This window comes from Haliaeetus leucocephalus, unplaced genomic scaffold (genome assembly GCF_000737465.1).
Source record: "Haliaeetus leucocephalus isolate CR32 unplaced genomic scaffold, Haliaeetus_leucocephalus-4.0 Scaffold220, whole genome shotgun sequence".
NCBI lineage: Eukaryota > Metazoa > Chordata > Aves > Accipitriformes > Accipitridae > Haliaeetus > Haliaeetus leucocephalus.
The window spans coordinates 43,169-61,940 of NW_010972656.1; the positions used below are offsets into that span (position 1 = coordinate 43,169).

General features: G+C 36.4%; 1 protein-coding gene across 1 annotated transcript in view; it reads left to right on the forward strand.

Moving 5' to 3' along the window:
- The window catches only part of IL15 (interleukin 15), a 31,704-nt gene extending 13,551 nt beyond the window's left edge, over positions 1-18,153 (forward strand). Inside the window, exons 3-7 of the mRNA XM_010566941.1 lie at positions 13,270-13,379; positions 14,651-14,732; positions 15,223-15,264; positions 16,891-17,034; positions 17,618-18,153. Of these exons, the coding sequence (XP_010565243.1) occupies positions 13,270-13,379; positions 14,651-14,732; positions 15,223-15,264; positions 16,891-17,034; positions 17,618-17,731 (492 nt within the window). The 3' untranslated portion in view covers positions 17,732-18,153. The remainder of the gene's footprint in view (positions 1-13,269; positions 13,380-14,650; positions 14,733-15,222; positions 15,265-16,890; positions 17,035-17,617) is intronic.
- The last annotated feature ends 619 nt before the right edge of the window (positions 18,154-18,772 follow it).

Below are 18,772 nucleotides of genomic sequence, written 5' to 3' on the forward strand. Positions count from 1 at the left end.
GTAAAAGTGACTTTTCAACAATAAGGTGATCCAGCAAGATGGAGGGCTAGTACTGATCCTCTGTGCTTTCCAGTATCTGAAGGTTTTTGCCAATACCTTTCCTAACAGCTCAGTGCTCATACCATATTGAGTGTATGGTAGCATCCAAGAACTGGGACAGACTGGTTTATCTCAAAGGAATTTAAGACACCTGTTTTGTCCTGACTTAAATACCAGCAAACAAAAACCTGTCATTTAAATCATGGATCTTAATTTTGATTTCTGTTTATACTTCTAAAGAAAGGGTAATTTTCTCTAGTTCACATAACCACTAAAAATTTTTGCAAATGAAAGAAACCTTTACTTTAAATGTACTACTTAGTATTTCTAACCAGAAAAAAACATAAGGTGCCATATTTCTTAAGCAATTTTGTGAGTTATTGTCATGGTTTAACCCCAGCTGGCAGCTAAGCACCATGCAGCCACTCGCTCACTGTCCCCCCCACCCAGTGGCATGGGAGAGAGAATCAAAAAAAAGCAAAACTCATGGGTTGAGATAAAGACTGAAAGGAAGGAAAAAAAAAAGAATTGGAATATACAAAACAAGTGATGCACAATGCAATTGCTCACCACTCGATGCCCATCGACACTCAGTTAGTTCCTGAGCAGCGATCCGCGCCCCCCACCAGCCAACTCCCCCACCAGTTTATATACTGGGCATGAAATCCTTGACTTACTATAAACACTGCTTAGCAACAACTAAAAACGTAAGTGTGTTACCAACATTATTCTCAGACTATATCCAAAACATAACACTATACCAGCTACTAGAAAGAAAATTAACTCTATATCAGCCGAAATCAGGAAAGTTATACACTCAGATTCTTAACTGTTACAATGTTTTTATCCTATAAGATTGTGAGTGATGACTTTTTTGCTTGCTAGTTTGTTCTTTAATTTGCTTGCAACTTTTGTCAGTCTTCATTCCAAAGAAATGGGAATGGAAGTAACATGCTCAAAGAATATTTGAATCTTGTCTTGTATGAGTTAAATGTGAGTAGCTAAACTATTTCTGATACAGAAGAAAAAAAGAGCATTCTCAAAATAATAGGTTATTCTTCTTGCTCAGTATCCCTCAGATTTTCTGAATGACAGGGAAGCATCTTTGGAAGAAATATGGTAGGCATTTGAGTAGTATAAATGCCTCACTCTTACTGAAACCAATAGAATAAACTGATATTTATCATCCCCTCAGCTGACCACAAACTTTGGTCTATGGGATGCAACTTTGCTATGTGCCCTGAAGAATTCTATACTTTTGGCACCAAGGCAGGCATGTAATCTTGAAAGTATGGTACTTTGTCCCAGGTATTTAGAATTAGTAAAAGATAGCCCTTCCATGCATTTTTTTATTCATAGTTTGCAACTAAGAGAGAAGAAAGTTTGTTTTCTCTTTTTCAACTAGGTTGCTCAGTTTTGAAATAGCTATTGCCAACGATGAAAATGTTCTTATAGTGCCTGGTGAACTGAAACAAAAATAAATAGATTGAAATCACAAAGAAATGAAATACTTGTTTTCAGGAAAAGAGTAAATACCAGCATTTGTTCCATTGTAATGTCTGAAAACAACACGTATGTTTACTCAAGGTAGTGACATTGTGACTTTTAGAAAACTCAAGCTGACTTTAAAAATGCAAGATATGTTCCCTTAGGTTATACATGTTTGTAAAAGCAGTACTCTTTAGAAAATTACATTATGAAGAGGCCTCATTAATGTAACATTTTGCATTTTTAAATTACTTACCATCATATATAAACTTTAGAACTTAACATTGCCTGTCAAAATTTGAAACGTAAGCTGAAAAAAATATTTACGTAGAAGAAACTGCTACATAAAATTCTAAAAAAATCCATTAAAAAGCACATATTTATCTATGCTGATAAACAGCAGGGAAAAATGGCTAGAGAATTTATAAACTTGAAATCACTAGCCCCAAATCTGACAAACTTTATATGCATTCTCCTTTGCTGGAGATTGGAGGATATATCAGGGTGGTATCAGCATGGTCTTCCCTTGGCATTCACAACTGGCTGGGGTTGGATACATCAGGCCTAGAGGACTTTTGCTTACAGTTAGCTCTGCTATTCCTAAATTCAGTGTGCTTCTCTAATTCATATCAGGGACGCGTACCTAATTTTTAACCTGTAAGGACAACAACCCTTTCTCATCTGCCTATTACATCTTACCCTTAAGGTACATACTACCTGGAGACCAGCAGGGGCTAATGAAGAGTCATTATGTGTGACATACTTCTTACAATAGGATTTTCTGCAGGCCTTTGAGTGTACAGAGGGTGTGTAAAGAAGCTTTAATGTAAAACAGGTTTTCAACAAGACGACCCCTGCATGGCTATTCTGATGCAAAACTGTTACTGGCTGCCTATACAGGTCTAAGACAAAGATCAGTAATGTCAGTCAGGCTCTGAAAGCAAAAGGTAGAAAACCCAGTGGGAAAAGAACAGGCACAGCAACTTGCAGGCTCAATATCCAAGTATAAAACAAATAATAGTATTAAATCTGACCTAATCAATTTGGAGGAAAGACTTTCTGAGGTGGCATACAGCAGGGGTACTGTAGAGTGGCAGGAATGCATAAGTCGCTTCAGAAAAAATCAAACAGATGTAAAATTTTGAAAAAAAAAAAAAAGAAGAAAGTTTGTTTTCTGAGACTGAAATGCTGTTGGACCTGTTCTTGCAGGAGTGTTGAAAACTTCTAGGTGTGTGCTCTCAGGAGGAGGAGTCTAGTTCAGTAGTTCAGAAGTTCAACTTCTGAAGCAGAGAGTTGGAACAAAAATCAGTGAGCTCAATTAGACATACAGAAGTTCCTGGTTTTAGGGAAGGAAAGTGTAAAATTCTTCAGCATACACATTTCAGCCATACTCTCTGCTATGCTGATTATCCAGTTTGCAGGTCTTATGGAGAGGGCACCAGGAACATTGGTGAAAGAGTCTATTGCACTATCTTGATTCTTAGAATGAGTGTTTGCATTGATGACAACTCTGGTTTTGGTTTGGGAGTTGCTGTAATCTTTGGAAGTAGCAAGAGTGTGCTGGTGTGTTCATTCTGACCTGACATAGGTGTAACACAACCTCATTTTGTTATGATTTTGTTCCCATGTGGAAATAGGCACCCAATGTTATCAGTTAAGTTTTCAAATAAAAACCAAAGAGGAATGCTTACATGGACAGAGTCAGCTGGTTCCTTGGCCTCTTGAGGTCCCACACTGAAATGCCCAGAGATTTATTATTAATAGCCTGAATCATAGAGAATGCAGTCATAAGACTTTGGTATAAAGCTAAGTCTTAAGGTCTTCAAACATTTAGTCAGGGAAGTTTCAGAAGCCAGGTAGCAGCTTGGGACTCCTCTGTAATAATTCATGTGAATTTTCCTTACTGCTTTCATTTCAGTTGCATTCTGCCACATGTCTCTATGTGCACTATGCATGATGCCTGTTTTGGCTTTAAGACCAAAAGGTGCCAGGCTGTATGTGAATGGCCATATTTTTGGTGACTTCTAAATTTGATTCTACCTTTACCAACCCTGTGGACCTTACATGGCATTTGGGTGAATATCTGCCAAAACCAAACTTTGTTAGCTGTTCTTAGAAAGACAACGAAGTAAATTGGTTTGCAATCTTGTGCTTCCATTCAGGACAAATAGATACCTTCCTTTGGTGGCAAGCAAGTAGTAAGCAGTCCTGGTGGGAGAGCAAAGAAAAGCCTATATAAGACAGCAGGGCTATATTGCCTTCAGCAAACCGAGTATTGTTCAGGCAAACAGTATGACACACAGTTATTAATATCTTTGGTAATTTATATAATTTTTTTTAAAAGAGAGACTATGATTGTGAGGCAGATAAAACACTGTATCAGCCCTTACTTAGAATGACATAGAACTAGTTTTTAGCTTTACTGTTCCAAAGTGATGAAAAAACTTGCTTGAAAAAAAGACTATGGGGAAATATTATCTTTAGCTTATCTTCCTCTTATGCCTTCCCACAAGGTAGATGTGGCACATTTACTAAACCAGTTACCTACAGCTGAATCAGGCATTTATTTCAGTGGGAGCTGCTGACATCAGCCTGTTTTGAAAATGAGACCATTTTTTTTTTAATTGATTTTTTTTTTAATTTATTATCACTTAATTACCATCATCAAAGTGAGTTGCTTTTGGCTTAACATCTTGTATGTTAAATCAATGAAGCAAGCAATGCCAGAACGCAGACCTGTAATTTTATCCAAGAGTTTACTCCTTTTCAATAATATTGTTCCACACAGCTTTATAACATAAAGGCACACAGGGATTTATTTGTGCTTTGCAGTATTGCCAATTATTTTATATACAACTGCTTTTAACATCCCTTGTGAAGTACTTTTTTCAATCTTTTTAAAAACACTTTTGTCTAAATGAATGTACTCACGAGTAGACTCATCTCACCCTGTCTGAAAGAAAATCTTAAGTTTTCTGGATGAGTGCTGTGCTGCACTGTTATGAACTATGACACCATTTATTCTTTTTTAAGAGCTACGGTAACAGAAACCAGCTTAATATAATTTAGTATTGCTTCAGCTCTCATTAGTTAGCACACACACAACCTCTTCCATTCCTCTATACATTCTGGGTTTGGCTGCCAGGAAATGAAGGAAAACCATCACCCATACAAACTGAAGAAACCTCAAATAATGACAACTACTGTACTGCACTCACCACTTGCATACATATAGAAAAAGTGGTTCAGTGTGCAATCTCGTAATTTGTTACATTCCACAAAAATACATTCAAAATTTACATGAAAGGGGGAGGCTTCTGTAGCACACACTAGAGCTTTTCTGATAATCAATTTTCTTGTAACCTAAGGCAAGAAACTAAGGATGATTGTTCAGTTGCTGTAAGTCTTACTGCATTGTTATTTATAAGTGATTTAGAATACTATAAAGCAGAAATAATTTCCTTTCCAAATTTGTTTGCCTTTCCTATGCAGAAATATGAAACAAATCAATAGCAGAGATATTTTGTTCTTCTTTCTTTGAATCCTGATACTAATTTTTTTCTGCCTATTGATCTGTTTACAATCTTTCTTTTGGAAGTTTGTGTGCTGGTTTCCTCGGCTGTTCAATAAACCTGTTTTTCCCAGGTTAACATTTTGGTCAAATTCTAAACAACTCTGGCAATGGAAATAACTTCATTGGTTTCAGTAAAGCTATGGCAATTGACACACATTAGGATTTCGTTTTGCGCTTTAAAGAAGAATAAAAGCACAAGAAGCTCTACACAAGCACTCTATTTTGAGTATTTCAAACTACATCCTGCCTGTTTACTTCAGGGTCCAGTAAATTCCAGTAAAACTATCACTGTAAAACAGGGTCACAGATTATAGTTTTCCTTTTTTTAACAAGCTCTGAAAATACTGCCTTACTTTACCGTTTTGAGAACTGTATTTGTTATTTTTAGTCTTCTATCTATTACAAGTGTGTTACAGACCTCTATTAGCATATCATATTATTCACAGTCTCTGAGCTGAGTATTTTGCTAAGACTGAGATATTAGTTGTCCAGCAGTTGCTCCTGTGATAACTATTTTATGGTCTCAGGACTTCCAACTTCTATGCATCAGTATGACATCCTTTATATTTTTTACTGCTTAAGTTTCTGTGTTTGGCATGGTTTTAGGTGTTATCCTACCACTAAACACACAAAAATTTTGTCCCCAATTGTATTTTTGTTCTCTGTTGGATATTTGTTGCCGTGGCATAGAAACATCACAAATAATATTTATAGGGAGCACCTAACAGCGTATATAGATCAGGACACATTTTGCTAAACAAACTTAAGTGCTGACTAGTTCTGGCTCTTTTTTTGTGTGTGTTTTATTAATGTCCTTTACATTTCAAATCTCCTGTGATTCAACTGCTTGCTAATCTGGGAGAGTATACTCTGAAAGGCCTTTTCACTAACTACTGCATATTGCATCCTGAGGGGGGTCATTTGGGGATAAATGGTCAAAGCTAACAATCTGTGCCTTAAAAATGAGGTTTTTTTTCTGTGTACTTCCTCAACTCATTAATTTTGCCACTACCAAAACTCGGGGCTTCTCCATTTATCAATCAGAGTGTTTGTCAAGAAAACCTAGCATTAATGTCATATATGCTTGTATCAGGACAACATTAAGTGGATCTGTCATAATTTACTAAGTGATTGATACCTTGAAAAGACTGACATTACATGGAAGGATGTAAAAAGAAAGAAGCATGTATTAGCTTTCTTTTCTGGCTGGATTTTGCCAACTGTCAAAAAAATGCTTAAGAGGGATCCTGAATTGACAGGCAAGGGGTAAGTCTAACCTATGGAGTAAGCAACATGTTTGATGTCCTGGTCTCTCAGTCATGTAAATAAGGGATCTGGCACCCCTATTTCAAGCAGAACCTTTAATGGAAGAGGCCTGTGGTGTCATGGAGTATGCATTGTTCTGAGACTGTGACCGACAAATTAGTGAAAGCAGACAGACTAAAAGGAAAGCTCTTAATTTATAATATTCATATTCAACTAATTAATATTTATCCCTAAATACTGCAGCACTTCTGTTGGGTTTCACTGCTACTGTGACTGTAAGGTTCTTTGGAAAGGTATAACATCATTCTTTGCACCAAGGAAAAACTTCCTCTCAGGCCTATAGCCAAGTATAGGACACATCTTCATAAGGCATGAGCCCCGGCCTCAAGCATGTTTTGCAAAAAAAGGTCAAAAGAAACATTTAACTTCTTACATTTCAAATTCTGATGTTTAAGGTATTGAGTGGAATAGCAATGATTCTGTGACCTTTGGGCAAAATTTTCAAGCAGGCATTGCAAACTTTACTTTCTGGCATAAATGCCAATTAGCAAGAGCATACAGGAGAAGGAAGTCCTACTGGATGACTGTCAAAAGCAAATCATCAAGTATTTCAGCAAACAAAGAACACATAAAAGCATAAGTGGCTAAAGTGGAAGAGTTTCCTGCCATGCTGATTACTGAGAATACTCTTTTGAAGGTCAACAGTACTCACATAACAAGCAGAATAAGCTAGGTAGGATAGTACTCCACAGGAGAGTTGCCACTATACAATAAAAACAAGGAAAGCTATAGTTCTTGGGTGGAGGGGGGTGAAAGGGAAGTAATCAAATAGGAATAATATTTAAAGAATGCCCAATTTTAAAATGGCAACGGCAAAAAGGCTTTAGCCTGCCTAACTAGCTAAATACAAAAATTCGAAGAAAGCACTTTAGCTTTGTGAAATAAAGGCTTGAAGACGTAACAATCTAAGGCATGTTCTGGCTGTCATCCAGACAAGCATTCAAGCATGTGATTCAGTTTAACACTCAGTAATTCCACTGACTTCCTTTCTGGATCAGTAAGTACAAACTATACAGAAACGTGGAAATCTTGCTCTTTGCCTTCAAACCTTGAGAAGGAGAGCTGCTGGTAACACCTGGTAGAGCTTGAGGGCTAGTTTCCTAGGCTTCTATGCAAAGATGGGTAGGAAGGGAGAAGAACCACCAAAAAGGCTGTGGAATCATAACAGATTCAGGCACCATGATAGCAAAGACACAACTTTTTAACAGTTGCTGCATCGAATGGTGTTCAGAACAGAACTTAGCAGAGCTGTAAAATAAGTTTCTTCGATAGATGGGACTAGGCTGTAGAAACTGGAAAAGGATTTAAGTCCCTGGTACTAGATCCATTCATAGGAAAATACTACTTTCTGTTGATATTGGTAACACACAAATGAAATTACTCTCAAGATGTGTTTTAAGGGCTGCACCTACAGGTAGCATCTGCTACGGAGTTTCTTATTGTCTCAGAGTACAATAATGTGGCTGTCTGTTTTTATCTCTTAATTCTATCCTATCAGAATAAATACATTCTGACACTAATTCATATTCAGGGGGTTTTCTTGTTTGTTTGTTTGTTCCCTTTAAACTGTCTAGAGGAACTTAGGAATGAGAGAGCAGAGAGATCCATCGGTGAGTCTGCTCCTTTGACTTGCAGTGTTTTCCAGCATTTACTCCATAACAAGGCACTGAGAACATGTCTTTCCTCTAAAACTTACTCATGATCCATGAAAAATTGATTTCAAAATTACTTATTTAAGGGCTCAATACTGAAACATCTATCTAGTTCAGAAGTATTGCTTTCTTTATGGGCTCCATTCCTTTTTTAGTCACTTCCATTAGTTTATGAAATTTTTACTCTCCATGGCTTCTCTCCTGAAAAAAAAATAAATCTTAACACCCCCCTCTCCCCAACCGCTTCTTTTTTACAAGACTAGGATACAAATAGGAGAAACATCTGATTTTCTTCCTAACCTCATAGATTCTGACATTAAAAATGCTCTCTATGCTTCTGAGCATAGAGAAGGAGTTCAAATATTATGCACAATACACAACCTTAAATAGACACAGCACTCTAGTTGTGCAACTACTTGGCACTTTGTCCCCTTGAAAGGGATTACCCTAGCACAAGAGGACAGAACAATTAATTAGTGGAGCCAACAAAAAACAGTAGAACAAGAGCCACAGGATGAGATTTGATTGGGGGAAGAGCCAGCGTTCTCTAAAGGAGGCTATAATTATTGTGGCAAAGGAGACACTGAAGGAGAATTCCAGAGACAATACAAATGAATGGGTGCAGAGCTCAGCTCTGCACGATGTAGACAGTACTTGAATATGGATCTGAAAAAAACACTTTATGCCTGAAATGTTGCTCAATAAAACATCCAAGTACTAGAGAGGGCTGGAGGTGATGGTACGATTTTAGAGGGAAATTCGCAGCAGTAACAGAGAAAAGAAGAGAAGATTTACAGCCCTTGCACAAGAAGTCAAAGAGAAAGTGTTGAGGACACCTATCTGTAGAACAGGGCAGAAGTAGAGACTGACTAAAATAGGATAAATAATGTGCAAGAAGAGGTCTATTGCACTAGAGAATGAAGATGAGAAATGGGCAGAAACAAAACATTGTTTGGCAACAAATAACAGCAACACATCGTACACAGAAAAAAGGGAGGGAAACCAAGAAACCGAGGATGAACAAAAATGGAATACAGGTTGTTACAAGAGAGAATGTCTGAGGAGGATGATTTGCTTACAGGAGTAAGGAATGGAAGGACTAGTGACGCCCATCAGCACCACTGAGACTAGCCAGAAAGCCCAGAGGCAAAGGCAGAGAGGACTGATCAAGAAAAAAGCTGTGTGCTAGAGGTCAAGAAGTTAGGGAAAAATTGAGAATAACCAAAAATTAAGCAGGTTAGACTTTAGGTTTTTTGAGGGGTTGGGCGGGGGGGTTGCAAATAGTGAAAGATTCTTCAGACATTCCAGGATTCTGAAAGAACTGGACATAAAGTTCTGGCAGGGGAACATATTACTGAAGTATGAGCTGCCAGTGTGATACAGTCATGAAGAAAACACTGGCACTAGCCAGTTCCCTACTTCCCACGGAAGGTGAAAATATTAGCAACAGTTTCTAAATCCTTCATGAGATCTCAGTATGTTGTATGCTTCTGGTCACTTGTTTTCAAGAACAACAAGGCAGATGACGATTGCTAGGAAGATCACAGAAATGGAGGCAAGTGTCTTCAAGAGACTGCATTGTATAGTTGCAGTGGGTTGACCCCAGCTGTCAGCTAAGCTGCCACCCAGTCACTTGCTCACTCCCCGCCCCAGCCAGACAGGAGGGAGAACTGGAAGAGTAAAAGTGAGAAAAACTCAGGGATTGAGATAAAGACAGTTCAATAGTAAAGAAAAAGAAAAAAACCCAAGTAATGCAAAAGCAATCACTTGCCACCTCCCACCAGCAGACCAATGCCCAGCTAGTCTCCAAGGAACGGTTACCTTTGAAAAACTCCCGCCCTCCTTTAATGCTGAGTATGATGTTATATGGTATGATGTACCTGTTTGCTCAGTTTGGGTCAGCTCTCCTGGCCATGTCGCCTCTCAACCCCTTGTGCCCCCCGCCCCCCCCCGCCAGCTCACTCACTGGTGGTGGTAGGGGAGAGCAGAGTGAGAGAAAGAGGGGGCCTTGCAAGCACTCTTCAGCAGTAGCTAAAACATTGGTAAGTTATGTAACTTAAATACTGTAATTTAATGTTGTAACTTAAATATTGTAGAGCTATGGATATTTTCTTTGGACTAAATTATAATTTCTGTGACAGCCAAAACAGCAAAATCAGCAACTGTTTCTGCCTTGTTAAAGAAAAGTTTTGTCATTTGCATATATGTTTGCTTCTTTAAAGACAAAACAGTACTACTGTGGCTTAGATTGGCTTAGATTTTACTCAGTGGTAACTGCTCTTTTAAGTGCTTCATTTTAACTTCATTATTAAAAAAACAGCATTCATTTTCCAAACAGATTATTGTGTATATCATAACTCTCAGTTGCATTTTGGAATAACATATATTCACTTACAAAGGATTTAATATGACCTTAACCTAGAGTTGGTACGTTGTCAGGACACAAGCTACAGATAAAAATAGGTATGTATTTAAATATGAGCTGCTCCCTTGTCCAAAGTTCAAGCTTCCATAAAACAGGGGTAAGTATCAGAGGCATAATGAAGACAGAGAGGAATTGGTTAATGATTAAACAGAGTAAAAAATGAAAAAGTGACACTGGCCAAAGAAAATTTTACATTACAACAAAATGTGTTCAAGGCAGGAGAATAATTTGTCAAAGCATGTAAGTGAGCTAACAATCCTGATGTTGTTGAATAATAGTTTGGATGAAATAATTAAGAAATTCAGGTAGGAAATGGTCCTGAATTGTTGAAAGGAATGTGTTTGGTGATCTTCTTGATGTTAAGAAGCTGTTTTTCTATAAACAAATGGAATACCCTTTAGAGTATGCATGTAGTATATTTTTTATATGTTTTACAATCAGTACAAGTTCTCTATTACTCCTAAAAACTAAGCTTTTGTTTTAAATTAGCAATGATTATTTCATTACAGTAAAACAGTTACCTACCATATTTAAGAAAACCAAAATCAAGACAACTACATTAATTATTAAGAACCCAGTGTTCTGTTGTCATCACAGTGAACAATTGTTAAAAAAAAAAAGGAAACAAATGACAAACTAATGATAACCCTTGCCCATTATTCATTAGGTACTATAATGTATTATTTTCCTCACCTTGAACACTTTGTTCTACAGCATAAATTTGACAATGCATTTGGACTGGAACTCCCTCTCAAATCAGCTTTTTAAGGCCCCATAATACTAATTATGAAACACAAAGCTGGTAAGTGCTTATGGACCCAACATAAGTCATTCATATTTTAATTTATAGCCACCTCCTCTCATTTGATAGAAACTGGCTTGTAAAATGATCAAAATGTTTACCTATTGTAAAATGTTTCTGATACATTTTAAGTAATTTTGTTAAAACAAGTTTTAAAAAATTTAAACATGGGATTAAAACATGTTTTCTTCAGCTGTATCCAACAAATCAGATTTTAAATGTCTCTAAATGTACTTTGAGTTTCCCCATAAGGCTACTTTTGAACTTCAATTAAATAAATCAAAAAAGCACAAAACCCTAAAATAGGATATTTTTTAAGGATTAGCAAATCAAATCAAAACAGTTAGTATGCAGATTTAAAAAAAACACAACAACAAAACACAACAAAAAACCCCAAACCAACACCATGACAAATTTCAGATCAAACAATATTAACTGTGGAAAGGTTACAGCCTTTCTGTCATACTATAACAAAATGATTTAGCTCTTTTGACCATAGCCAAGCAGTTAATATTTCTTTTCCATTACATTCTTGCATGTTTGGAAAATATATATTTATATATACTTAATATTTTGGTTTTAATACTCACATATTTTCAATTTGCATTTGTTGTGGAAACAGTAACAGATTGAGCCTTGGTTTTAGACATAATTTGGGTAACAATAACACAGCATGTTCCATACTGAAATAGTTCAGAAGATGGATGAGATATTATGTGCTCTGGCCTTACTGTAATTTAGATTATCTATTTATCATTCATTTACATACTTCTTATTTAACAGGTTTTGGACACACACAGGTGATAAAAGGGTCTGGCACTGCTTTCCATTATTGAGTGTGGAAATTTATGTAGTGATTAGATTATTATGCTATTTCAGCGCTCTCTGTGGGTTTTGGAAACAAAATACTTGCAATATATCTAAAACATTTTCTATTTAAGAGAGTAACAAATGTTTGTTACAAATACTCTTCAGAAGTCCCCTGTGACATGTAAGTATTACTCTTCTGGCTTTGCCAATTGGTGCTTTAATAAAGGTGACTTTCAGCAAGTAAGCTGCAAACCTAACAATGTATGGATTGATCTCCCATTTTGATATTTTTACCACTGCACAGTGCTAGCTCTTGTTTTATTATGTTCTCTGGTCCATTTTTAAATATTCACTTGTAATTTAGTATGTAAATAAACCACTGCTAAAGAAACATTGTTTGAATCAGTTAATATAAAAGTGTTGCACATATAATAAGAAATAAACCCTTGGATCAAAAGCACAGTTGCAGATAATTAACCTAGCTCTGTGAAGAAACCGTATCAGCTTAAATCAAAGGGCTTGTGACTTTGGAACAAAGGTTCCGAGGCTGTGCACAGTGAAACGTTTGCTGATGGTCAACGCACAGCTCACACCTCCTCCTTATTTCCAGTTGCCAGACTCCACTGACAGAGTTCTTAAATACATCACTTTCCACTATTAGATGTACATTGTGTAAATAGTATATTTAAGAATTATACATATAACTATAACATTTGATGTATTTGCTGCAGAGTTTCATATATAGGCAATCACAATATTGTAGTTAATGTTTTAGTTGTAGGTAATTCATAGAATTTGGGTGGCAAAAGGTAGCCAGGGGAAAGATCTCCAGGATGGAAAACAAAACAAAAGTTCTTTAATATTGTCCCTGCATTAATTTGCAGTCTGCATTATGAACAGATAAATAAATAGGGAGCCCAGGATGAGTTCAAATTTTGGCAGTGTGTCTTCAGCACCTGATTTTCCACCAACTGTTTTGTAAAGTGATTATATATTTCTGCAAGCTACAAATCAGTTGGTCTTTCAATCTACACACAACAGGTAGTCTTGTCTTGATTGGATGTCTTGTCAAATTGGTTAATTAAGTCAGTACTAAAGCAAAATTGTGTGAAATCAGATTGTGACAAGCTATCGTCTTGGTTGTGTCTTTCAGAAAACACATCTGAAAAGTATTTGTCTGCAATATCAGCTGTATCTTCTTCTGAACAGCCATTTCTTTTGCCTTTTAAAGAATGAGATGGGACTAATCATCTTCTTCCTATGGTAACTACAAAGTCAATGTTAATTAGACAGTAAATACAAACTATTTATTTTTACTATTACAGCTGTTGCGTGCCTCCAGTCACTTTAGAGAGTGGATCCTCTCCTGCCATGATATGCAGTTCCCCATTGCTTTGTAAGCCGTGGTCCCTTACTTTATTCTGTCTTTGACTAGGCTCAGTCTGGTCAAGAATGCATCTTGGCCCTAATCTCTGTGATAACCCTCAAATTGCTGAAATTGTTGCATTTAAAGACCTCCATCAATCGCCATATGTCTTTGCAATGAAAAAACTACCACATGTGAGCATTTTTAAATATGTATGCTGAATTATGTGTATGAGACGCCTCCTTCCATTCTCACTCCAGTTTCCTGTCTTAGAAAACTGGCCCTGCTTCTAGGGTCTACATGCCCCACTTGTTTTCTTCTTGTGCCCCTTCAGACTTTGCTAAGGTCTGACATTTCTTCTCCTCTCTCTCTCTCTCATTTCCCCTGGCAAAAACATGGCAAGTGTCTTCTGATTCTTGTTATAAACCAGTCTCTTTTTTGTTTCCCAAAAATCTTGTAATATTCGAGCCTTTGGTTAAGGATTAAATGTTTAACAACTGCTTGTTTTAAACCAACTTCCCAAAACAACTGGTCTGTCTTTCCCTACATTGTCATATATTATTTATAGTACAGCAGTACTGAAAGGCATCAAAATTAAAGATCCAAGTGGGGACACATTAAAACCGCAATTCACATTCCAAAAATCTTTCAAGGAGAAAGAAATCTTCCTTCCACCCTTTAGTGGTTCACTTTGAGTAAAATCTTATCCATAGCAGGAGGAAGCTTTCCTGTATGATGCAAAAAATTACATCTAAAATGACAAATATTTCTACAGGGCTTAAGGTAGAAAATCCACAGTAGCGGGGGTGGGTAGAAAATTTCAGTATAAGAGACTTTAAAATTGGTGATTTTTTTGTATACTTCAAAAGAATTGTAGCTATTTTACATTAGGTAGTTGAACCTTTCTCTTGCAATTACATGCTATAAAACCGGCTTTTTTAAAAAACACATTAAGTGTTTATACAGCGGGTGACTCTGAGACACAGTTTTTATGTATCTATATGATTTTATGATTTGTCAAATATACTTGCCCCACACATTTACCATATGTATATATACATACAAACAATGTATCTATAGTATCTTAATAATCTCTGACTTTTTTCAGCACAAACCTTATGTATGCCTGCTGTTTAGCCTAATGGTCACTGGTTTTCTTCTGTTCTAGTGCTTATGTACCAAAGACAGTAGCAGGTCATTGCAAGTGGGCAGAAGTTCTGAAAGATTTGGAGCAGATCAAGACATCCAAAGTAAGTTCATGAAAAAGTCAGCATTTCATATAATCATAGGAGCAGACATAATTAAATATTTAGCACTGTACTCAGCTAAGAAGTGTCAGTGACAGGGAGCAGGAAAAAGGATGGTGTTTGTATAATGCCGTTTCATGGGTGGAAGCAAAGCAATAGAAGGTTAAAGGGAATTAGAATTGACCAAATACTGTGGACTCTAGAATTAAACATTATTTTCTTTCTCACTTTTCCTAAGAAAAGTGGCAGTGGGCTTGGGAGTTAGGTCCTTTGGAGAAAGTATGGCGGGACTCGATTCTGATGGGTCCTCCTCATAGTGAAGCTCATCCTGTGGGTTACTAAGTGACTTTAAGATCCCCTGACTTGCTGGCTCCCAGTACCTGGATGGATTGGGCCTTTCAACTTGGACCTAATCCATGTCTTGCAGAGTTAGCTTTATTATCTCTAAATCCGTTAGTTAACATTCATAATTCTAACTCTTGTTTTCTTTTAGGACATTGATGTCAGTTTATATACTGCAAACACAGATGAGGGTGTAAGTAAACTTAAAATTTGACCACAGCTGGTCTAATATGGTAGCTTCATTTCTTTACTAGCAACTTTCTCCTAAGGCAGCCTTGGTCTAATTTGAGAAAAGTTTCAAATCAAATAATTTGCCTTGGAAGGAACAGTTCTGTTAAAGTACTTATGATACATTATGTAAGCAGGTATTAATTTTATTGAATCACCTGCTATTAAAATTAATCAATTAAAACAGATGATCCAAAATGATCTTATCAAAGCAAACACTACTAAAATAATGTTGGTATTCGTTTGTAATTTGAGGGAGGAAAAAAGTGTCAAAGAAACTTCCAAAGACAATTATTTAACACCATGCATTATTTAATGGAATAAAATACCAGAGAAGTGGAATATGGAGAGTAACTGTCAGCATCTACCTGTGCATTTCTCTGCTTTTGCCACTCCTTAGTTTAGCAGCAAATACCTAGGTACTCTTAAGGATTTAGATTTCTAATAGTTGCAGATTATATTTTATCCTGCAAGGGATGAATTATGTTAATTTGTCAATATAATTCTTAATACAATCATAGAAACCTATGTAAAATATGATCATCTTAAATGCAGTTTCCATAAATTCATTCCTGAAGAGACTTTTTCATAATATGTTGCTGTGGACCTCAGTCTGCACTCCATGGGACACATGCATCCCACCAAGAAAATGAATCCAGCCAATACCCCACTCCTACCAGTCATCTTGGTATAGCCCAGGTGGAATTGGCTGGATTCATCGCTGCGGTAGTAGCCTTGCTTCTGAGACATTGCTTTCCTGACAACATAAACATTCACACAAAGGACTGTGCCAAACACAGATGATACATGAATCCTGTACATAAAGAGTTAATGAAAGATTTCCTAGAAATGATGGACTGACTACCTCAGTGCAGAATAGTCTCAGCATGCACGCAGAATACAGCAATGTTGATGTATTCAGTGGATCTGGCAAGCCTGAGAAAGCACAGAGTCTGATGTGTCTGTACAGTTAGCCTTGTACATGACAGGAAAAAAGGTCACAAGACATGCACGTCCACATCCACACACATATTCTCTTAACTGAACTGAGCCAGAGAGGTTAATCCATTTTAATGGCTGATTTAATACCTCATAATGTCAGGAGGATTTTCTTGAAGCGGGACAGTCTGATATGAAAGTCAGACAACCTAGGACTTATTCTTGGCTTTATTGTTGACTTGATGGAGAAATTAGTACCTCTGCTTCTTTTACTTTAATTTGTGAAATACGGGTAATATCTACTTTCTCTTGTCCCCTACCTATTCTGAATTCAGATCTCTGAATGAAAGTGCTAGCACTACTAAGAATAATACTATTTTAATGCCACTATGTCTAATTATATCCCAAATTTCTATCCTAATTAATTATTTTCCTATGTTCTTCACTAAGACACTGTCTCACCTCATTTTAGCAAATTGGCTGGCCTTTATGTTGCTAGCTGTCACAGCCAAACTTTGCAGATATTTAAAAGTATTTGACAAGTAAGAAGAAATAGCCGGTAAATAAAAATCAGCCACTTCGTGGTAAATTATATCTTACATTCACTTATTCCTTTTTAATCGTAAAACTATTACAACTTCATTTTTTTCAGAAAGAATGCCAAGAACCTGTAATAAGATGCTTTTTCTTAGAGACAGAAGTGATTCTTCAAGAATGTCTTATCAAAAATTGTAGTAAAACACAGGATGTATGGAACGTATGGAAAAATGGAAATGCAAGCTTAGAAAATAACAAGGTAAGTAACACCAACGGTCTGTGGAAAAAAGGCGAATCAAAAGTGTTTCTTCAGTAGCAGAAGTACCTCTTTTGTTATATAAAAGGTGGGATGGTACAGATGAAAGCAAATGGGATCCAGTAACCTGTACATACAACAATGAAAAAGCTACACATACAACAATGAAAAAGCAGAATTTAGTGCTTTTCAGAAAAACACTTTCAGGATTCCCATCAAAGCAAATACTTCTGACTGTGCATGCATACTTGTGTCAGGGCATTTGAATGTTTATGCATAAATAACAGTTTATAACTTCAGTATCTAAAGTCAGGTATGCTCAGACACATACAGAAAAGTATCCTAATTTTCAAAAGGACAGCCAATTGCATCTTTCACTGAAGCGCTGTATCTTTGAAAGCTGATTCTACTTGGAAAGCAAGCCAGGAGCTGCATAGACCATAAGTACCATGGAAGCCTCCAGCAATGCTTTCTGTAGCCATTGACTGCATTAGAGTTATTCACAAAGACAGGACAAACAACGGTTAGTTCTCTATCAGAACAAATAGATCAGTACCCTGCTTTACTATTGCATTTTGTTTTTCAGTTGAATTCCAAAACATCAGCAAAATGCAAAGAATGTGAAGAGTATGAAGAAAAAAATTTTACAGAATTTATACAGAGTTTTGTAAAGGTTATACAGAAGGAATGCAAACACTGACCAAATGACACAAGCTGGGAACCAAGATTCTTCCACGAACATCCTCAGAGAAATTAGATTATCACCAACAATAAACTAGAAAGAACATCACTTACAATCCTACTTACATAACATAACATGTAAACAAAGAATAATAAAATCCCTGTAATTCACAATGTATTCATAACTGAATACATACAAATGATAATACTTAGGAAATATAAATGAAAGGAATTTAACAGTGTTTAAAGCTTCTTCTTGACTTAAAGTAAGTCTTTTGGTAAGTCCACCAGAAAAGAAATCCTGCCTAATTTACCAACCTTTCAACAAAATTCTCTAAGAAGATCTCAGGGTATCTGCAGTAGGAACCTCCTCATGAATATCAGTTCAGGGCTAACTGAATGGGGTTTCAGAGAAAAGCTCTTCTTTTATTATTATTCATATAAAATTATCATAACCTTTTAAAGCATTTGGCTATAGCTATTTTTGTTATCTGAAATCTATCCCTTTACCATCTGTGCTCCTAGAAGATTCTAGCTCATCTCTCACTTCTGTTGTTAGTCATGTCTGACAGTTTTCCTTGCAATTTTTTTTTCTTATTAACATTCCTTCAATGAACTAATGTCAAACCACAAGCTGAGGCCTATTTGTCTCAAAGGTCTATTGGCTACCTCTTAATATATTTATTTCTACTATGGTTTTCAGGTAAACCCAATTACTTCTTTTACCTAAGAATTTAAAGTCAAAAGTTAGAATATTTCTTTAAAGATTCTTCCTTACATTTTTTCCCTTTTGTACAATGGTAGCATAAGGGCATTAAAAATTACCTCCAGTCTTCTAAACAGAAGGTAATGCTGGTGCTTGGTTCCATTGTCCAATGACAGAACATGCTTTGTTACTTCATTTGCTACCTCTGATGCAGACACTACCTTACTCATTATGGTAATTACTACAGTTTCTTTAGCAATTACCAAAGATTTCAATCTAAATTTCAACCAAAGAAAAGTAGCGTAAATTTCATTCTCTGAATAAAGGAGGTGACCAAATCTCTTACACACACCA